Raw genomic sequence first — 13,702 nt, forward strand, 5'->3', positions numbered from 1 at the left:
GCCTGCTGGTGCATATTTACTGATGTATGCGTGTGCACATAATGCCCGTGCTGGTGTGGGTTTGATGGGTGTGTGTGTGTGTTTCTAAGTGTGTGTGACAACATGACTATTCATTCCCTCGGGCCTGGTCAGGCGAGTCCCACCCTTCCCACACTAGCATCACTGACTCTCTGTATTGTCTTGACAGTTACTACTGGAGCCCGTTTATCCATTATTCATCGTTAGAGAAACAGAATGAAGAGACAAAACAGCCACCCACGGAGAGCAACATTCCACAACGGTACCGACACGGGACTGTAGGAGACGGATAGAGAAAGTGAGTGAAAAAGAGAAATATTTAGCATGCCTCTCCTGAATGCTATCAACTGCTGCAGATGCAATAAGGCCACTCAAACTGGCTGCATGACCAACAGACAAACTGGTAGCGCAGGGCAGGGCATGGCAGGGATAGGAGTGGTGTGGTACCGTACCTTGAAGAAGGCCTTGATAGCGGGCACATGGCTGGCACATTCCGTCCTGCGGTATTCATCCACGTTTGGCCCGATCTGGAGACAAACACAGGAAACACACAGGGGGTGTTAAGCACTTTTTAACCCAAGCCTCTGTTCACCATCAGAAAGTCTACTTTCAGTCTTTTGTCATTAGGTAATGCATGTACACCATTTGACAATGTTAGAGAGTAAGCCTAAAGTTTTTAGCAAGTTACATATCTTACATAAGATAATTAAGGTACACTGACATTTTTTGGAGGTACAGTACGTTTCACAATTTTCAGATTTGTGTGCGTGTGTTTGTGTTTGTATGTGTGTGTGTGTTTTGCTGCCTGACTGGTTACAGATGCACCCCTGACCCCACCACAACATTCCACAAGGTCACCATAGAGACGGGACCAGCGAAGCACATTGTGAACATTCTAAGCATCTGCTCCCCTGCTTGTGTGTGTGTGTGTGTGTGTGTGTGTGCGTGTGCGTGTGTGCTCATCGGTCAAAATATTTGGTATCAGGGCCTGGCGTCCCGAGTCCGCAAGTTCACTGACACATCACACACATTGACCCCTAACCAACGGGCCAATCAAAACACATCCAACAGTAGCTAGAACCAGTGGGAGACGACAGCTTGAAGCAGCTTGCCTATAACCTCTGATACAGGGTCAGCTATTTTTCCATCCTCCTAATGGTTAAGGTTAGGTTTGAGGGTAGAGAATCTGATCCTAGATCTGTGGTTATGGGCAACTTCTACCTCAAGCATCATGTCATTGGAGTTCATCAGGTAACATACTGTATGGCATATCCATACGACTGTATGAGAGGGTCATGCTGTAGTGGATGACACTCACCCAGCAGATCATGGCGACCCGAGGGCCTCCTGTCTCGGCTGAGCCAGCCCTGCAGAGCCCATACAAAGGCCTGGCTATGTGGAACTTCCCTGACAACTCCACCACTCCACCCGCTGTAGGACAGACAGAAGGGAGAGAGAGAGAGAAAGACAGAGAGGAGAGAGAGAACTTAATAAACAACACCAACTTTCTGTCTTTATCATTTAAAGGGAGAAAAGTCACAAAGAACAATGAAGTGGAAAGTTAAAACTGTCCAGTTAGCTTTAGAGTCATTTTATGTCATTTCAGCAAGCCATGACACCCACCATCTCAAATTGCTCTGAAATGGATTCTGTGGTGAGAAACAGGTAAGATTGGCATTCCTGAAACATGATTTTATTGAAATGTAATTTTATCTCAGATAAATTAAGCTAATTGATTGCACCCAAATTGGCCATTTTAATTTATAGGATTCAAATAATAATCAATAAATATGTTACCCAACATCCAATTTGGACCAGAATTATTGATGAGTAAGCCACCCACGGACTCCCCACACCCCATGCCAATCCCACCCCAACAACCAGCATACAGTTTCAGCTATCTATGTTTGACAAGTAGTATGAAGCTGTGGCTTGGAGTATTGCTTCTCCTTACTATGTCATGTATTCCCTGTGAATCTGGTGTTTTCCCCCCCTTGTTCAGAGAAATGTGTAATTGATGTCCCTTGCATTATTTACCATAAAGTAATGTGAAAGTACCAGGTTCTGACAACGAGACAACGCTGTTCCTGCTGTACCGCCACACTCTTTTATAAATGGTGCTGGTGTCATGTGTTTATTAAATGGATCACAACATTTCCTTTGCAACTTTGGGTAGAAAACCAATAGATTCGGCTCACGATGAAAATAAATTGTGTGGTCATCCTCACAATTCAAGCCAACCAGTTGTTAGGGTGGGATTGGCATGGGGTGTGGGGGGGTCTGTGGGTGGCTACTGACACATTTTGGGGGATTCCTCATCTTACTCATTGTAAGGAAGAAGTTTGGTCCAAATCGGATTTCGGGTACTATATTTATTATCAAATACCTAAAAATGTAAATAGCCAATTTGGGTGCAATCAATTAGCTTAACTTCTCAGATATCAAATTATATTTCACCAAAATAATGTTTCAGGAATGCTAATCGTATCTGTTACTAACTACAGGTGGAACTACCCTTTACCTCCAGAGTCAGCCAGTTTGAGGTTGTTGGTGACCCCATCGTAGGTAAATAGAGCCCTGTGGAGAGATAGAGAAAGACAGCTTAGGGACAGGAGCACAAACACACTACATCATCACAACCATGATCCGGCGATTCAGTGAGCCAACATTTGGTTTGTTACAGCTTAGCACTAGTACCGCGTGGCAGGTAGACTAGCGGTTAAGAGCATTGTGCCAGTAACAGAAAGGTCGCTGGTTTAAATCCCTGAGCCGACTACGTGAAAAATATGTTGATGTGCCCTTGAGCAAGGCACTTGACCCTAGCTGTCGAGTTGTGCAGGGTTCTAAGGCACTGCATCCAGTGGTGTAAAGTACTTAAGTAAAAATAGTTTAAAGTACTACTTAAGTAGTTTTTTGGGGAGTATCTGTACTTTACTATTTATATTTTTGACTACTATTATTTTTGACTACTTCTCTACATTCCTTAATAAAATATTGTACTTTTTACTCCATACATTTTCCTTGACACCCAAAGTACTCGTTCCATTTTGAATGCTTAGCAGGACAAGAAAATAGTCCAATTCACACACTTATCAACCGGACATCCCTGGTCATCCCTACTGCCTCTGATCTGGCGGACTCACTAAACACACATGCTTCATTTGGGAATTATGTCTGAGTGGCTTTCCGTAAATTAAATAAAAACAAGAAAATGGTGCCACCTGGTTTGCTTAATATAAGGAATTTGAAATGATTTATACTTTTACTTTTGATACTTAAGTATATTTTAAACCAAATACTTTTAGACTTTTACTCAAGTAGAGTTTTACTAGGTGACTTTTACATTAACTTGAGTCATTTTCTATTAAGGTATCTTGACTTTTACTCATGTATGACATTTGGGTACTTCTTCCACCACTGACTGCATCTCAGTGCTAGAGGTGTCATTACAGACCCTGGTTCGATTCCAGGCTGTATCACAACCGGCCGTGATTGGGAGTCCCATAGGGCGGCACACAATTGGCCCATCGTCGTCCGGGTAAGGGTTGGGCCGGGGTAGGCCGTCATTGTAAACAAGAATTTGTTCTTAACCGACTTGCCTAGTTAAATAAAAGTAAATAAAAACAAAACAAGCAGTTTGAAGAAAGTTGCTAAATATATCTAGTGCAATTGCTAACTAGTGTTAGCGCAATGACTGAAAGTCTATGGGTATCTGCTAGCACCCAGATACCCATAGACTTCCAGTCATTGTGCTAGATACACATAAACTTCCAGTCATTGCGCTAACGCTAGTTAGCATTGGCTAGTTAGCATTGGCTCATGAAAATACCCCTAACATAATGGACATAGAGACATACAAATGGTATCCACAAGTTCATCTGACTCCGGGGAGGTAGATAAAGGGCCTCATTGCCAAAATCCCAAAGTATCCTTTTAAGTCGACAGTACACGCACACACGCTCATACGCACTCTCATATGCGTGCACGTACAAACGCATGCATGCACACACACCCGCGCACACGCACACTGTTGGCATTGGTTGCGCATACTTTTACCTAAATCCTAACTAGCATTCCCAGAGTGATGCGTGTCCAAAATGTGCCAGCAGATGAGCTCTGTTCAAGCATGACTCTCTCTCTCTTTCTCTCATTCTATCCCTCTCTCTTTCTTCCTCTCCATTATGCCCGTTCATTTATATTTGACCCTTATTTTACCTTGTTGGCGAGGGGCCCTGCGTAAGACAGTGAGGCACTTATTACACAACATCTGAACAATAGCACACAGTGACATTATTCCCTCAGTCTCGCCTGAAACCCATGTAAGCTATGCACGGTGCGCTGCAGGGTTTCCGTTCCACGCAAGAAAACCTGGCCTACTGCTCTCAGCTCAAGTCACACACTCTCTCAAAGATGACATTCGTACTGTAATGAGATCCCTGAAAATACGCAACACTACAGACACACACACAAACACACACAGACACACAAATCAGAGATGGCTGAAGATGGTGTAGATAGTCATAACAGTAGGTTCATTCACGTGACCGAGGCAGGTAGCATAACCAAACAACTAAGTCCTATCAGACCACTTCACCAGTATCATCATAATATAAAATATGTTTTGCTGTCCCATACACCGGATAGGTGCAGTGAAATGTGTTATTTTACAGGGTCAGCATAGCAGTACAGCTCACCTGGAGCAAATTAGGGTTAAGTGCCTTCCTCAAGGCCACATAACCAGATGTTTTACCTAGTTAGGTCTGGTGTTCGAACCAGCAACTTTTTGGTTACTGCCCCAATGCTCTATCCGCTAGGATACCTGCAGCCCTACCTACCACAGTGTCATCTACATGTATGTTAGCATCCATACACATACTGAGCGGCAGCACCGCCCATAGAACTCACTACACATTAGGGGCGAGTTTCCCAGACTAAGACTAAGCCTAGAGATTATACATCGAAAATGCTTCGCAGTCCAAGTCTAGGCTTAATCAAGGTCTGGGAAACTGGCCCTGGATGGCCTAATTCAGTGGACACAAGAGGTAGGGAGAGAGAGAGAGAGAGAGACAAAGAGAGGGGGGGATTTACAACCAGGACAGGAGGGTCCTAGGCCTGCTGGGGGTGTGTCCCTGACATCAGGACCAGCAGAGGGGAGCGCAGGGGGAAAGAGCACCAGGCCAAAGCTACTCATTAGTCTGGACCAGAACTGAGAGGCCTACCTATGTGAGCCGTGTGTGTGTGTGTGTGTGTGTGTGTGTGTGTGTGTGTGTGTGTGTGTGTGTGTGTGTGTGTGTATATATATATAAGTAAATAAATGAGAGAGAATATGTGATCTCTTTGCCCTATGAGCAAAACACCATGAACCATTCACCTCACTTTCAAGCCCATGAGAAACAGAGCAGAAACAGGTTACTGTTGAGATAGTGCCTGCCAATCTCTCTTCGACTCAGATTACTTTATGGAGTCACATCGGGTGTATAGTGTACAGCATGACCGGACAGGTAACATTGAATATCACATCATTTGTTCAAGTCTGTCCTATTGAGACTTTGATAGACTTTTTTTTTTTTTAAAGAGCCCTTTCAAAATATCACCAGTATCAGCACATGCACAAATGAGATTACATCGCACATTTGCCTTGTGTCTATGAGCTAAGGACAAAGGCAATGACGTTTTGCTCTACGAATCTCCTATACAAAAGGCAGATACAGTACAGCCAAGTAGGACCTCTACAAAGACAGAATAGAAGACGTTATAATGAAGAGGTCACTGTGGCTAGTGCTGGCCAGAGGCAGGCCATTCTAAAAGACCTATACAGCAGCCCACAGACACTGAGGACATTGATTGACCCTTAAATCTCACCTCTATAAAGACCTCAGCAGACAGGCTAACGGGGTAACCATGTCTGAATTAGTGAATTATTGTGAAATCATTGTGCAAAATGAATAAGTCAGTGTGCGTGTGCGTGTGTGTGTGCGTGTGTGCGTGATGAGTGATGAGGACCAGTGTTGGGGAAATTAGTTACAAAAGTAACATGTCACAAAAAAAACGATCTACAGTAATATATGACTTTTAGGAGTAACAGAGTAATTCAACGAGTTACTGTTATTTATTCTATTGTTATATTATTACAGTTTAAGCAAATGCATCCATTACTTTCAGAATCATCTCTCTCAGCGTGTTATATATATATATATATACATACAGTTGAAGTCGGAAGTTTACATACACTTAGGTTGGAGTCATTAAAACTCGTTTTTTCTTGTTAACAAACTATAGTTTTGGCAAGTTGGTTAGGACATCTACTTTGTGCATGACAAGTAATTTTTCCAACAATTGTTTACAGATTATTTCACTTATATTTCACTGTATCACAATTCCAGTGGGTCAGAAGTTTACATACACTAAGTTGACTATGCCTTTAAACAGCTTGGAAAATTCCAGAAAATGATGTCATTAGAAAATATTTACCAAGTAGGCTAAAATAAAAAGTAATAATGATGCTCCAGATACTCAACTAGTCTAAAGAAGTCCAGTTTTATTGCTTCTTTAATCAGAACAACAGTTTTCAGCTGTGCTCACATAATTGCAGAAGGGTTTTCTAGTGATCAATTAGCCTTGTAAAATGATAAACTTGGATTAGCTAACACAACGTGCCATTGGAACACAGCAGTGATGGTTTCTGATAATGGGCCTCTGTACGCCTACGTAGATATTCCATAAGAAATCTGCCGTTTCTAGCTACAATAGTCATTTACAACATGAACAATGTCTACACTGTATTTCTGATCAATTCAATGTCATTTTAATGGACTATTTTTTGTTTTTGCTTCTTTTTCAAAAACAAGGACATTTCTAAGTGACCCCAAACGTTTGAACGGTAGAGTATATATAAAACATGTTTAAATGATTATTGGGTTTGGGGTATCTCCGCCTTGCAAGTGGCTACGGAGGTGTGTGGTATGCCACTGCTTATAACTTTATGAAATAATATCCAGCTCAGACCTCCAGCTATGCATTTGGTTTGCTAACAGGCTAGCTAAGTGGCTAGATGTCAAGAGCAAGCTTCTTGGTTACAGCAGAGACATTCAATCCCTTCCTGGATCAAGATCCCTGTTGCCTATACAGTGCATTGGGAAAGTAATCAGACCCCTATTCTTTATCAAAATGCTGTTATGTTACAGCCCAATTCTAAAATGGATAAAAAAATTAAAAATCCCCCCTCATCAATCTACAAACAGTGTCCCATAATGACAAAGCAAAAACAGGTATTTAGACATTTTTGCAAATGTATTCTAAATAAAACACTGAAATATCACATTTACATAAGTATTCAGAGACTTGTCCTGAAGCCACTCCTGCGTTGTCTTGGCTGTGTGCTTTGGGTCGTTGTCCTGTTGGAAGGTGAACCTTCACCCCAGTCTGAGGTCCTGAGCGCTGTGGGGTAGGTTTTCATCAAGGATCTCTCTGTAATTTGCTCCATTCATCTTCCCCTCTATCCTAGGTAGTCTCCCAGTCCCTGCTGCTGAAAAACATCCTCACAGAACGATGCTGCCACCACCATGCTTCACCATAGGGACGGTGCCAGGTTTCCTCCAGACGTGACGCTTGGCATTCAGGCCAAAGAGTTCAATCTTGGTTTCATCAAACAAGAGAATCTTGTTTCTCATGATCTGAGAGTCCTTTAGGTGCCTTTAGGCAAACTCCAAGCGGGCTGTCAAGTGCCTTTTACTGAGTAATGGCTTCCATCTTGCCACTCTACCATAAAGGCCTGATTCGTGGAGTGCTGCATAAATGGTTGTCCTTCTGGAAGGTTCTCCCATCTCCACAGAGGAACTCTGGAGCTCTGTCAGAGTGACCATCAAATTCTTGGTCACCTCCCTGACCAAGGTCATTCTCCCCCGATTGCTCAGTTTTGCCGGGCGGCCAGCTCTAGGAAGAGTCTTGGTGGTTCCAAACTTCTTCCATTTAAGAATGATGGAGGCCACTGTGCTCTTGGGGACCTTCAATGCTGCAGACATGTTTTGGTACCCTTCCCCAGATCTGTGCTTCAACACAATCCTGTCTTGGAGCTGTACGGACAATTCCTTCGACCTTATGGCTTGGTTTTTGCTCTGACATGCATTGTCAACTGTGGGACCTTTAATAGACAGGTGTGTGCCTTTCCAAATCATGTCCAATCAATTGAATTGAAGGATGATCAATTGTAACAGGATGCACCTGAGCTCCATTTCGATTCTCATAGCAAAGGATCTGAATACTTTCTTTTATACATTTGCAAAAATGTCTAAAAACCTTGTGTGTAGATTGATGAGATTTTTTTTAAAATCAACTTTATTTATTTATTTTATTTCACCTTTATTTAACCAGGTCGGCAAGTTGAGAACACGTTCTCATTTACAATTGCGACCTGGCCAAGATAAAGCAAAGCAGTTCGACACATACAAAAACACAGAGTTACACATGTAGTAAAACAAACATACAGTCAATAATACAGTAGAAAAATAAGTCTATATACAATGTGAGCAAGTGAGGTGAGATAAGGGAGGTAAAGGCATAAAAAGGCCATGGTGGCGAAGTAAATACAATATAGCAAGTAAAACACTGGAATGGTTGATTTGCAGTGGAAGAATGTGCAAAGTAGAGATAGAAATAAAGGGGGTGCAAAGGAGAAAAATAAATAAATAAATAAATACAGTAGGGGAAGAGGTAGTTGTTTGGGCTAAATTATAGATGGGCTATGTACAGGATTAGATTAAGGAAATGCGTATCTGGAACATGTCTACTCCTTATATCTAATTAAATGTCAGAAATCCAGAAATATATATATATATATACACACTGAACAAAAACATGTAAAGTGTTGGTCCCAAGTTTCATGAGCTGAAATAAAAGATCCCAGAAATGTTGCATACACACAAAAAGCTAATTTCTCTAACTGTTTGTGCACAAATTTGTTTACATCCCTGTTAGTGAGCCTTTCTCCTTTGCCAAGATAACCCATCCACCTGACAGGCGTGACATATCAAGAAGCTGATTAAACAGCATTACACAGGTGCACCTTGTGCTGGGGGAAAATAAAAGGCCACTTTAAAATGTGCAGCTGTCACACAACACAATTCCACAGATGTCTCAAGTTCTGAGGGAGCATGCAATTGGCATGCTGACTACAGGAATGTCCACCAGAGCTGTTGCCAGATAATGTGACATTCATTTCTCTACCATAAGTCCCCTCCAACGTCGTTTTAGAGAATGTGTCCTTACGTCCAACCGGCCTCACAACCGCAGGCCACGTGTAACCACGCCAGCTCAGGACCTTCTTCACCTGCGGTATCGTCTGAGACCAGCCACCTGGACAGCTAATGAAACTGAGGAGTATTTATTTTTGTGATAAAGCCCTTTTGTGGGGATTTTTTTTTTCTGATTGGCTGGGCCAGCTCCCCAGTGGGTGGGCCTATGCCCTCCCAGGCCCGTCCATAGCTGCGCCCCTGCCCAGTCATGTGAAATCCATACATTAGGTCCTAATTTATTTATTTCAGTTGACTGATTCCCTTATATGATCTGTAACTCAGTAAAGTTGTTGAAAGTGTTGCATGTTGAGTTCAGAATTTTTGTTCAGAATTGATAAAGACATCCCCTGATATTGACCCTAACAGCCGCTGGATGCACGGACCGTAACAGCTTCTGGTTTGTCAGCATTTTGAACTTACGATCTCTGAGATGTTGGTTCAGGGCGCAGATGTCTAGAATGAGGCGTAAACCCCTGTCCCTTTCCGGAACCAGGAAATATCAACTGTACCAGCCGTATAGGGCATCCGGGAAAGGAAAGTCGCCATTGGTAACCAAGCTTCCTCAAGAATGCTAGACGTCTTTCCAGGGAGTTTGCATGCAGCATGTGGCAATGCGCACATGGACTGGTTTGAGCGAGGGCCGCCTGAGCGTGTGAATATCTTTCAGGGAAATAGTATAACCACACGTCTGGGGGCATGATCTCGACCCCGAACCCGGCTTAGCCATTGTAGTCTCGGTCGCTTTCTTAGCCATCTTACTCATTGCAAAAGAAAATTGAAGAATAACTAAGTGTTTGTGATTAGGAAACTTGTGAAAACAAATACAAACTTCAGCACATAAATGTCAAGGGGGTGAGCACGCTCTACCACTAGGGGATGGTTTAGTTGGCGCAAGGTAAGAAAGTCTTGTTTTCCAATTGTTTGTTAATGTACCATGAATCGTTCCTATTCAAACCGAGCTGAAAAGCGGAATAATTGAAGGAGTGAATCCAAGCCTCACGCTTATCGCCTGCGGAAGGTGGGGCTTCCAGGGAGGTGCAGATCTCATTGGCCTTGTCAGGCGTGATCGTAGATCATTCAACCAACGTCGCGAGAGTGCGACTCTCAATAGTATGTTGTACCGAAGTTGACTGACTGAAAGGGAAACCCCTGTTAGTGTTAGCAGTGTGCTGGCTCAGCGTGTGACAAGGCAGACTGACACCAGCTCTCTCTGGGGGGTTGTGGTGGGAACGTGACCATGCACAACACATTCAGTAGTCTGGCTTCGATTCAGCTCATCTCTACCAAGCACAACCACCATGAAAGCCATGCACCCATCCATTGTGTCTGTCTGACTGAGCTTTGTGTCGGTCTGTCTAGCTTCATCATAGTGACCTAAGTCTCTGTTTCCCACTTGAGATCAATGTGAATGACTTTGGTGGAAATCTTGCCCTTGGCTGCTCCACTCTGATTAGTGCTAGAGGCATTCCCAAAGGTCACAGGTCACCGTCTGCAACAGGGGCCGGTTCAAAGGTCACAGAGGCACGGAAGGAATCGTGATTTCATGCACAAATTCTCAACCCACAGGGAGTTGGCGGGCTGTGAGGGTCCACAGTGTTTAACAGGCTTGCTTTGTTAAAGTCTGTGGGAGTCAGGCTCTCACATATAGAGATGCAAATTCAGGCCACAGACATGCTTCCCAGATGAAAACGCCACAAGTGAATAAACAGATTTAACGATACAAACAATGTATAATAACTCATGTTGTACTTCACATCGATAGGGTGTGTCTAAATAATACAGGGGTAGGCAACTATTTTTGTCAGAGTGGATTCAACATATTTTGCGATGATGCAAAGAGGAAATGTTGCAGTTTTAAAGCTAATATCCTGCAATTCCACACTTTTTGTCATGGGGCAGGGGGAAAAAATATGGGATAGCTAATAGGATCCAGAGAAAGTTAGAGCTCTCTGTCCCTCTCTCGCTCGTTCTCTCTCTCTCTCTCTGGATTTACATAGTAAAATATGTCTAGTGGGATCTATCTCACAACTTCTCTGTTTACACTAGCCTTGGATGTGGTGTGGCCAAAGCCACAGTCCTACTTCATGTGTGGGGGTGCAGCTGTTAGCATACCGTATATACCATATAAATAGGTAGTATATAGAGAAACAATATAACGATAGCAATTCAATACAGGAGCTTCTCGTCTAAACCATATTGCACATAGTGTTGCACACTTGATTAATGCAATGATTCACAAAATGTGTGGGGATTTTATAAGCCTTTCATTTAAAATGTAGCTAACTGAGAGAAAAAATACTGTCTACTAGTATTAAGGTGTTTCTCACAGGGACATGTGGTGTGGGAGAGCCATTGTCTTTACACTGTACCAACGATGGATCAATTAAGCTTGTTCACTCAGGCCGTTTACCATAAAATAAAACAAAGTGTGAATTTAGGTCTACTTAACCATAGACACCAATGCAATGGAATATCAGCTGGGTCTGGTCTACTTAGTTAACTGACTTTCATTGAACCAGAAACAAAATGGCGGAAAAAAAACAGCGAGTGGGGTGTCTCACTTCCTTTGCCGTGTCCGACTGTTCCACTCAGGGTTTTTGGTGGTGTAGATGTCTCCCACACTACATCCAAAGGTCGTGTGAGCGACGCCTCTTAAAGAGAGATTTGATTCTCGATGCGCCTCTTTACACTACGTACTGTATCTCTCCTGGACCTAGTTTGTGTCGTCTAGGTCGTGTAATGTAAAGATGCCCCGTCTGTCTCTTCACACACGTGGGTTTCCTGCGTGTACAAGGCTGATTGGAATAACAGACCAAGCTCTGTACAGCAGCCCACTTCTACGCCAGCCAGCTATGAGCTCAGACAGAGCGGGATGGATAGAAAAAAAAAGAAGAGGAGGGAGGTGGTCAGCGAAAAGGGGGATGCTGGGAAGGAGAAAGAAGAAGTGGTGTTGAGTGGAGGGGGGGGACCATTACCAAGGTGGCAGTGGAGACAAAGTGAGGATAGGGAGAACAAAAGAGAAGGATTTGAAAGGAAGAGAGAGGAGAACAAGAAAGATGCTGTCATAACTAGGAACTTTGTCAAATATTTTTGTGGAAGCAATTAACAATGATAATTACATTACTGGAGCCAACAAAGCTAACCTCAATGCAGTCATAAACAAACGAGGCAAAGATTGAGCATGCACGTTGTCTTTTGCACACACACACACACACACATACACATTTGTTTTACTCTCCTTTCGGGGACCCAAAAATCTATTTTCCCCATAGGACCTAACACTAACCCTTAACCTAACCTTAACCCTAATCCCAAACTCCTAACCCTAAAACTAAACCTAACCCTAAATGCTAACCCTAAACCTAACCCCTGACCTTAATTCTAACCCCAACCCTAAACCTAACCCCTAACCCTAAAATAGCCTTTTTCCTTATGGGGAGTGGCGAAATGTCCGCACTTGTCAGAATTGACCTTGTTTTACTATCCTTGTGAGGACTTCTGGTACCCACAAGGATAGCAAAACCAAACCACACACACACACAAAGTGATTTCAATGGGTCTTTCTCTATTCTGATTGCTTTATACTGTTCAATTCAACCAAAAATCATTTTCAGCACTTTCATCAATTTCTGCATTTCCTGCACTCATTGGAGATCATTTCCACACTACCACGGCTACATTAGCTACTTCATGTAGTTCTGATTACCAACAATGACGAGACAGCCTACAGGGAGGAGGTGAGGGCCCTGGCGGAGTGGTGCCAGGAAAATAACCTCTCCCCCAACGCCAACAAAATGAAGGAGCTGATCGTGGACTTCAGGTCACAGCAGAGGGAGCACGCCCCTCTCCACATCCACATGAAAGTGGAACGCTTAAAGTTCCTCGGAGTACATGTCACTGACAATCTGAAATGGTCCACCCACGCAGACAGGAGCCTCTTCAACCACGGGAGGCTGAATAAATTCGACTTGGCCCCTAAGACCCTCACAAACTTTTACAGATGCACAATTGAAAGCATCCCGTCAGGCTGTATCACCGCCTGGAATGGCAACTGCACCTCCCGCAACCGCAGGGCTCTCCAGAGGGTGGTGCGGTCTGCCTACCCTCCAGGACACCTACAGCACCCGATGTCACAGGAAGGCCAAAAAGATCATCAAGGACATCAACCACCCGAGCCAAGGCCTGTACACTTCGCTATCATCCAGAAGGCAAGGTCAGTGTCACAGCTGGGACCGAGAGGCTGAAAAACAGCTTCTATCTCAAGGCCATCAGACTGTTAAATAGCCATCACTAGCCAGCTACCACCCGGTTAGTCAACACTGCACCTTAGAGGCTGCTGCCCTACAGTATGTACATAGACATGGCATCCCTAGTCACTTTAATAATGTTTACAT

General features: G+C 43.5%; 1 protein-coding gene across 1 annotated transcript in view; it reads right to left on the reverse strand.

Moving 5' to 3' along the window:
* Positions 1-13,702, reverse strand: part of LOC129825974 (drebrin-like protein A) — a 65,837-nt gene that overhangs the window by 14,197 nt on the left and 37,938 nt on the right. The window contains exons 2-4 of the mRNA XM_055886165.1: positions 2,540-2,595; positions 1,337-1,449; positions 471-545 (exon numbers count right to left, since the gene is read on the reverse strand). Coding sequence (XP_055742140.1) covers positions 471-545; positions 1,337-1,449; positions 2,540-2,595 — 244 coding nt within the window. The remainder of the gene's footprint in view (positions 1-470; positions 546-1,336; positions 1,450-2,539; positions 2,596-13,702) is intronic.

This window comes from Salvelinus fontinalis, chromosome 28 (genome assembly GCF_029448725.1).
Source record: "Salvelinus fontinalis isolate EN_2023a chromosome 28, ASM2944872v1, whole genome shotgun sequence".
NCBI classification, from domain to species: Eukaryota; Metazoa; Chordata; class Actinopteri; order Salmoniformes; family Salmonidae; genus Salvelinus; species Salvelinus fontinalis.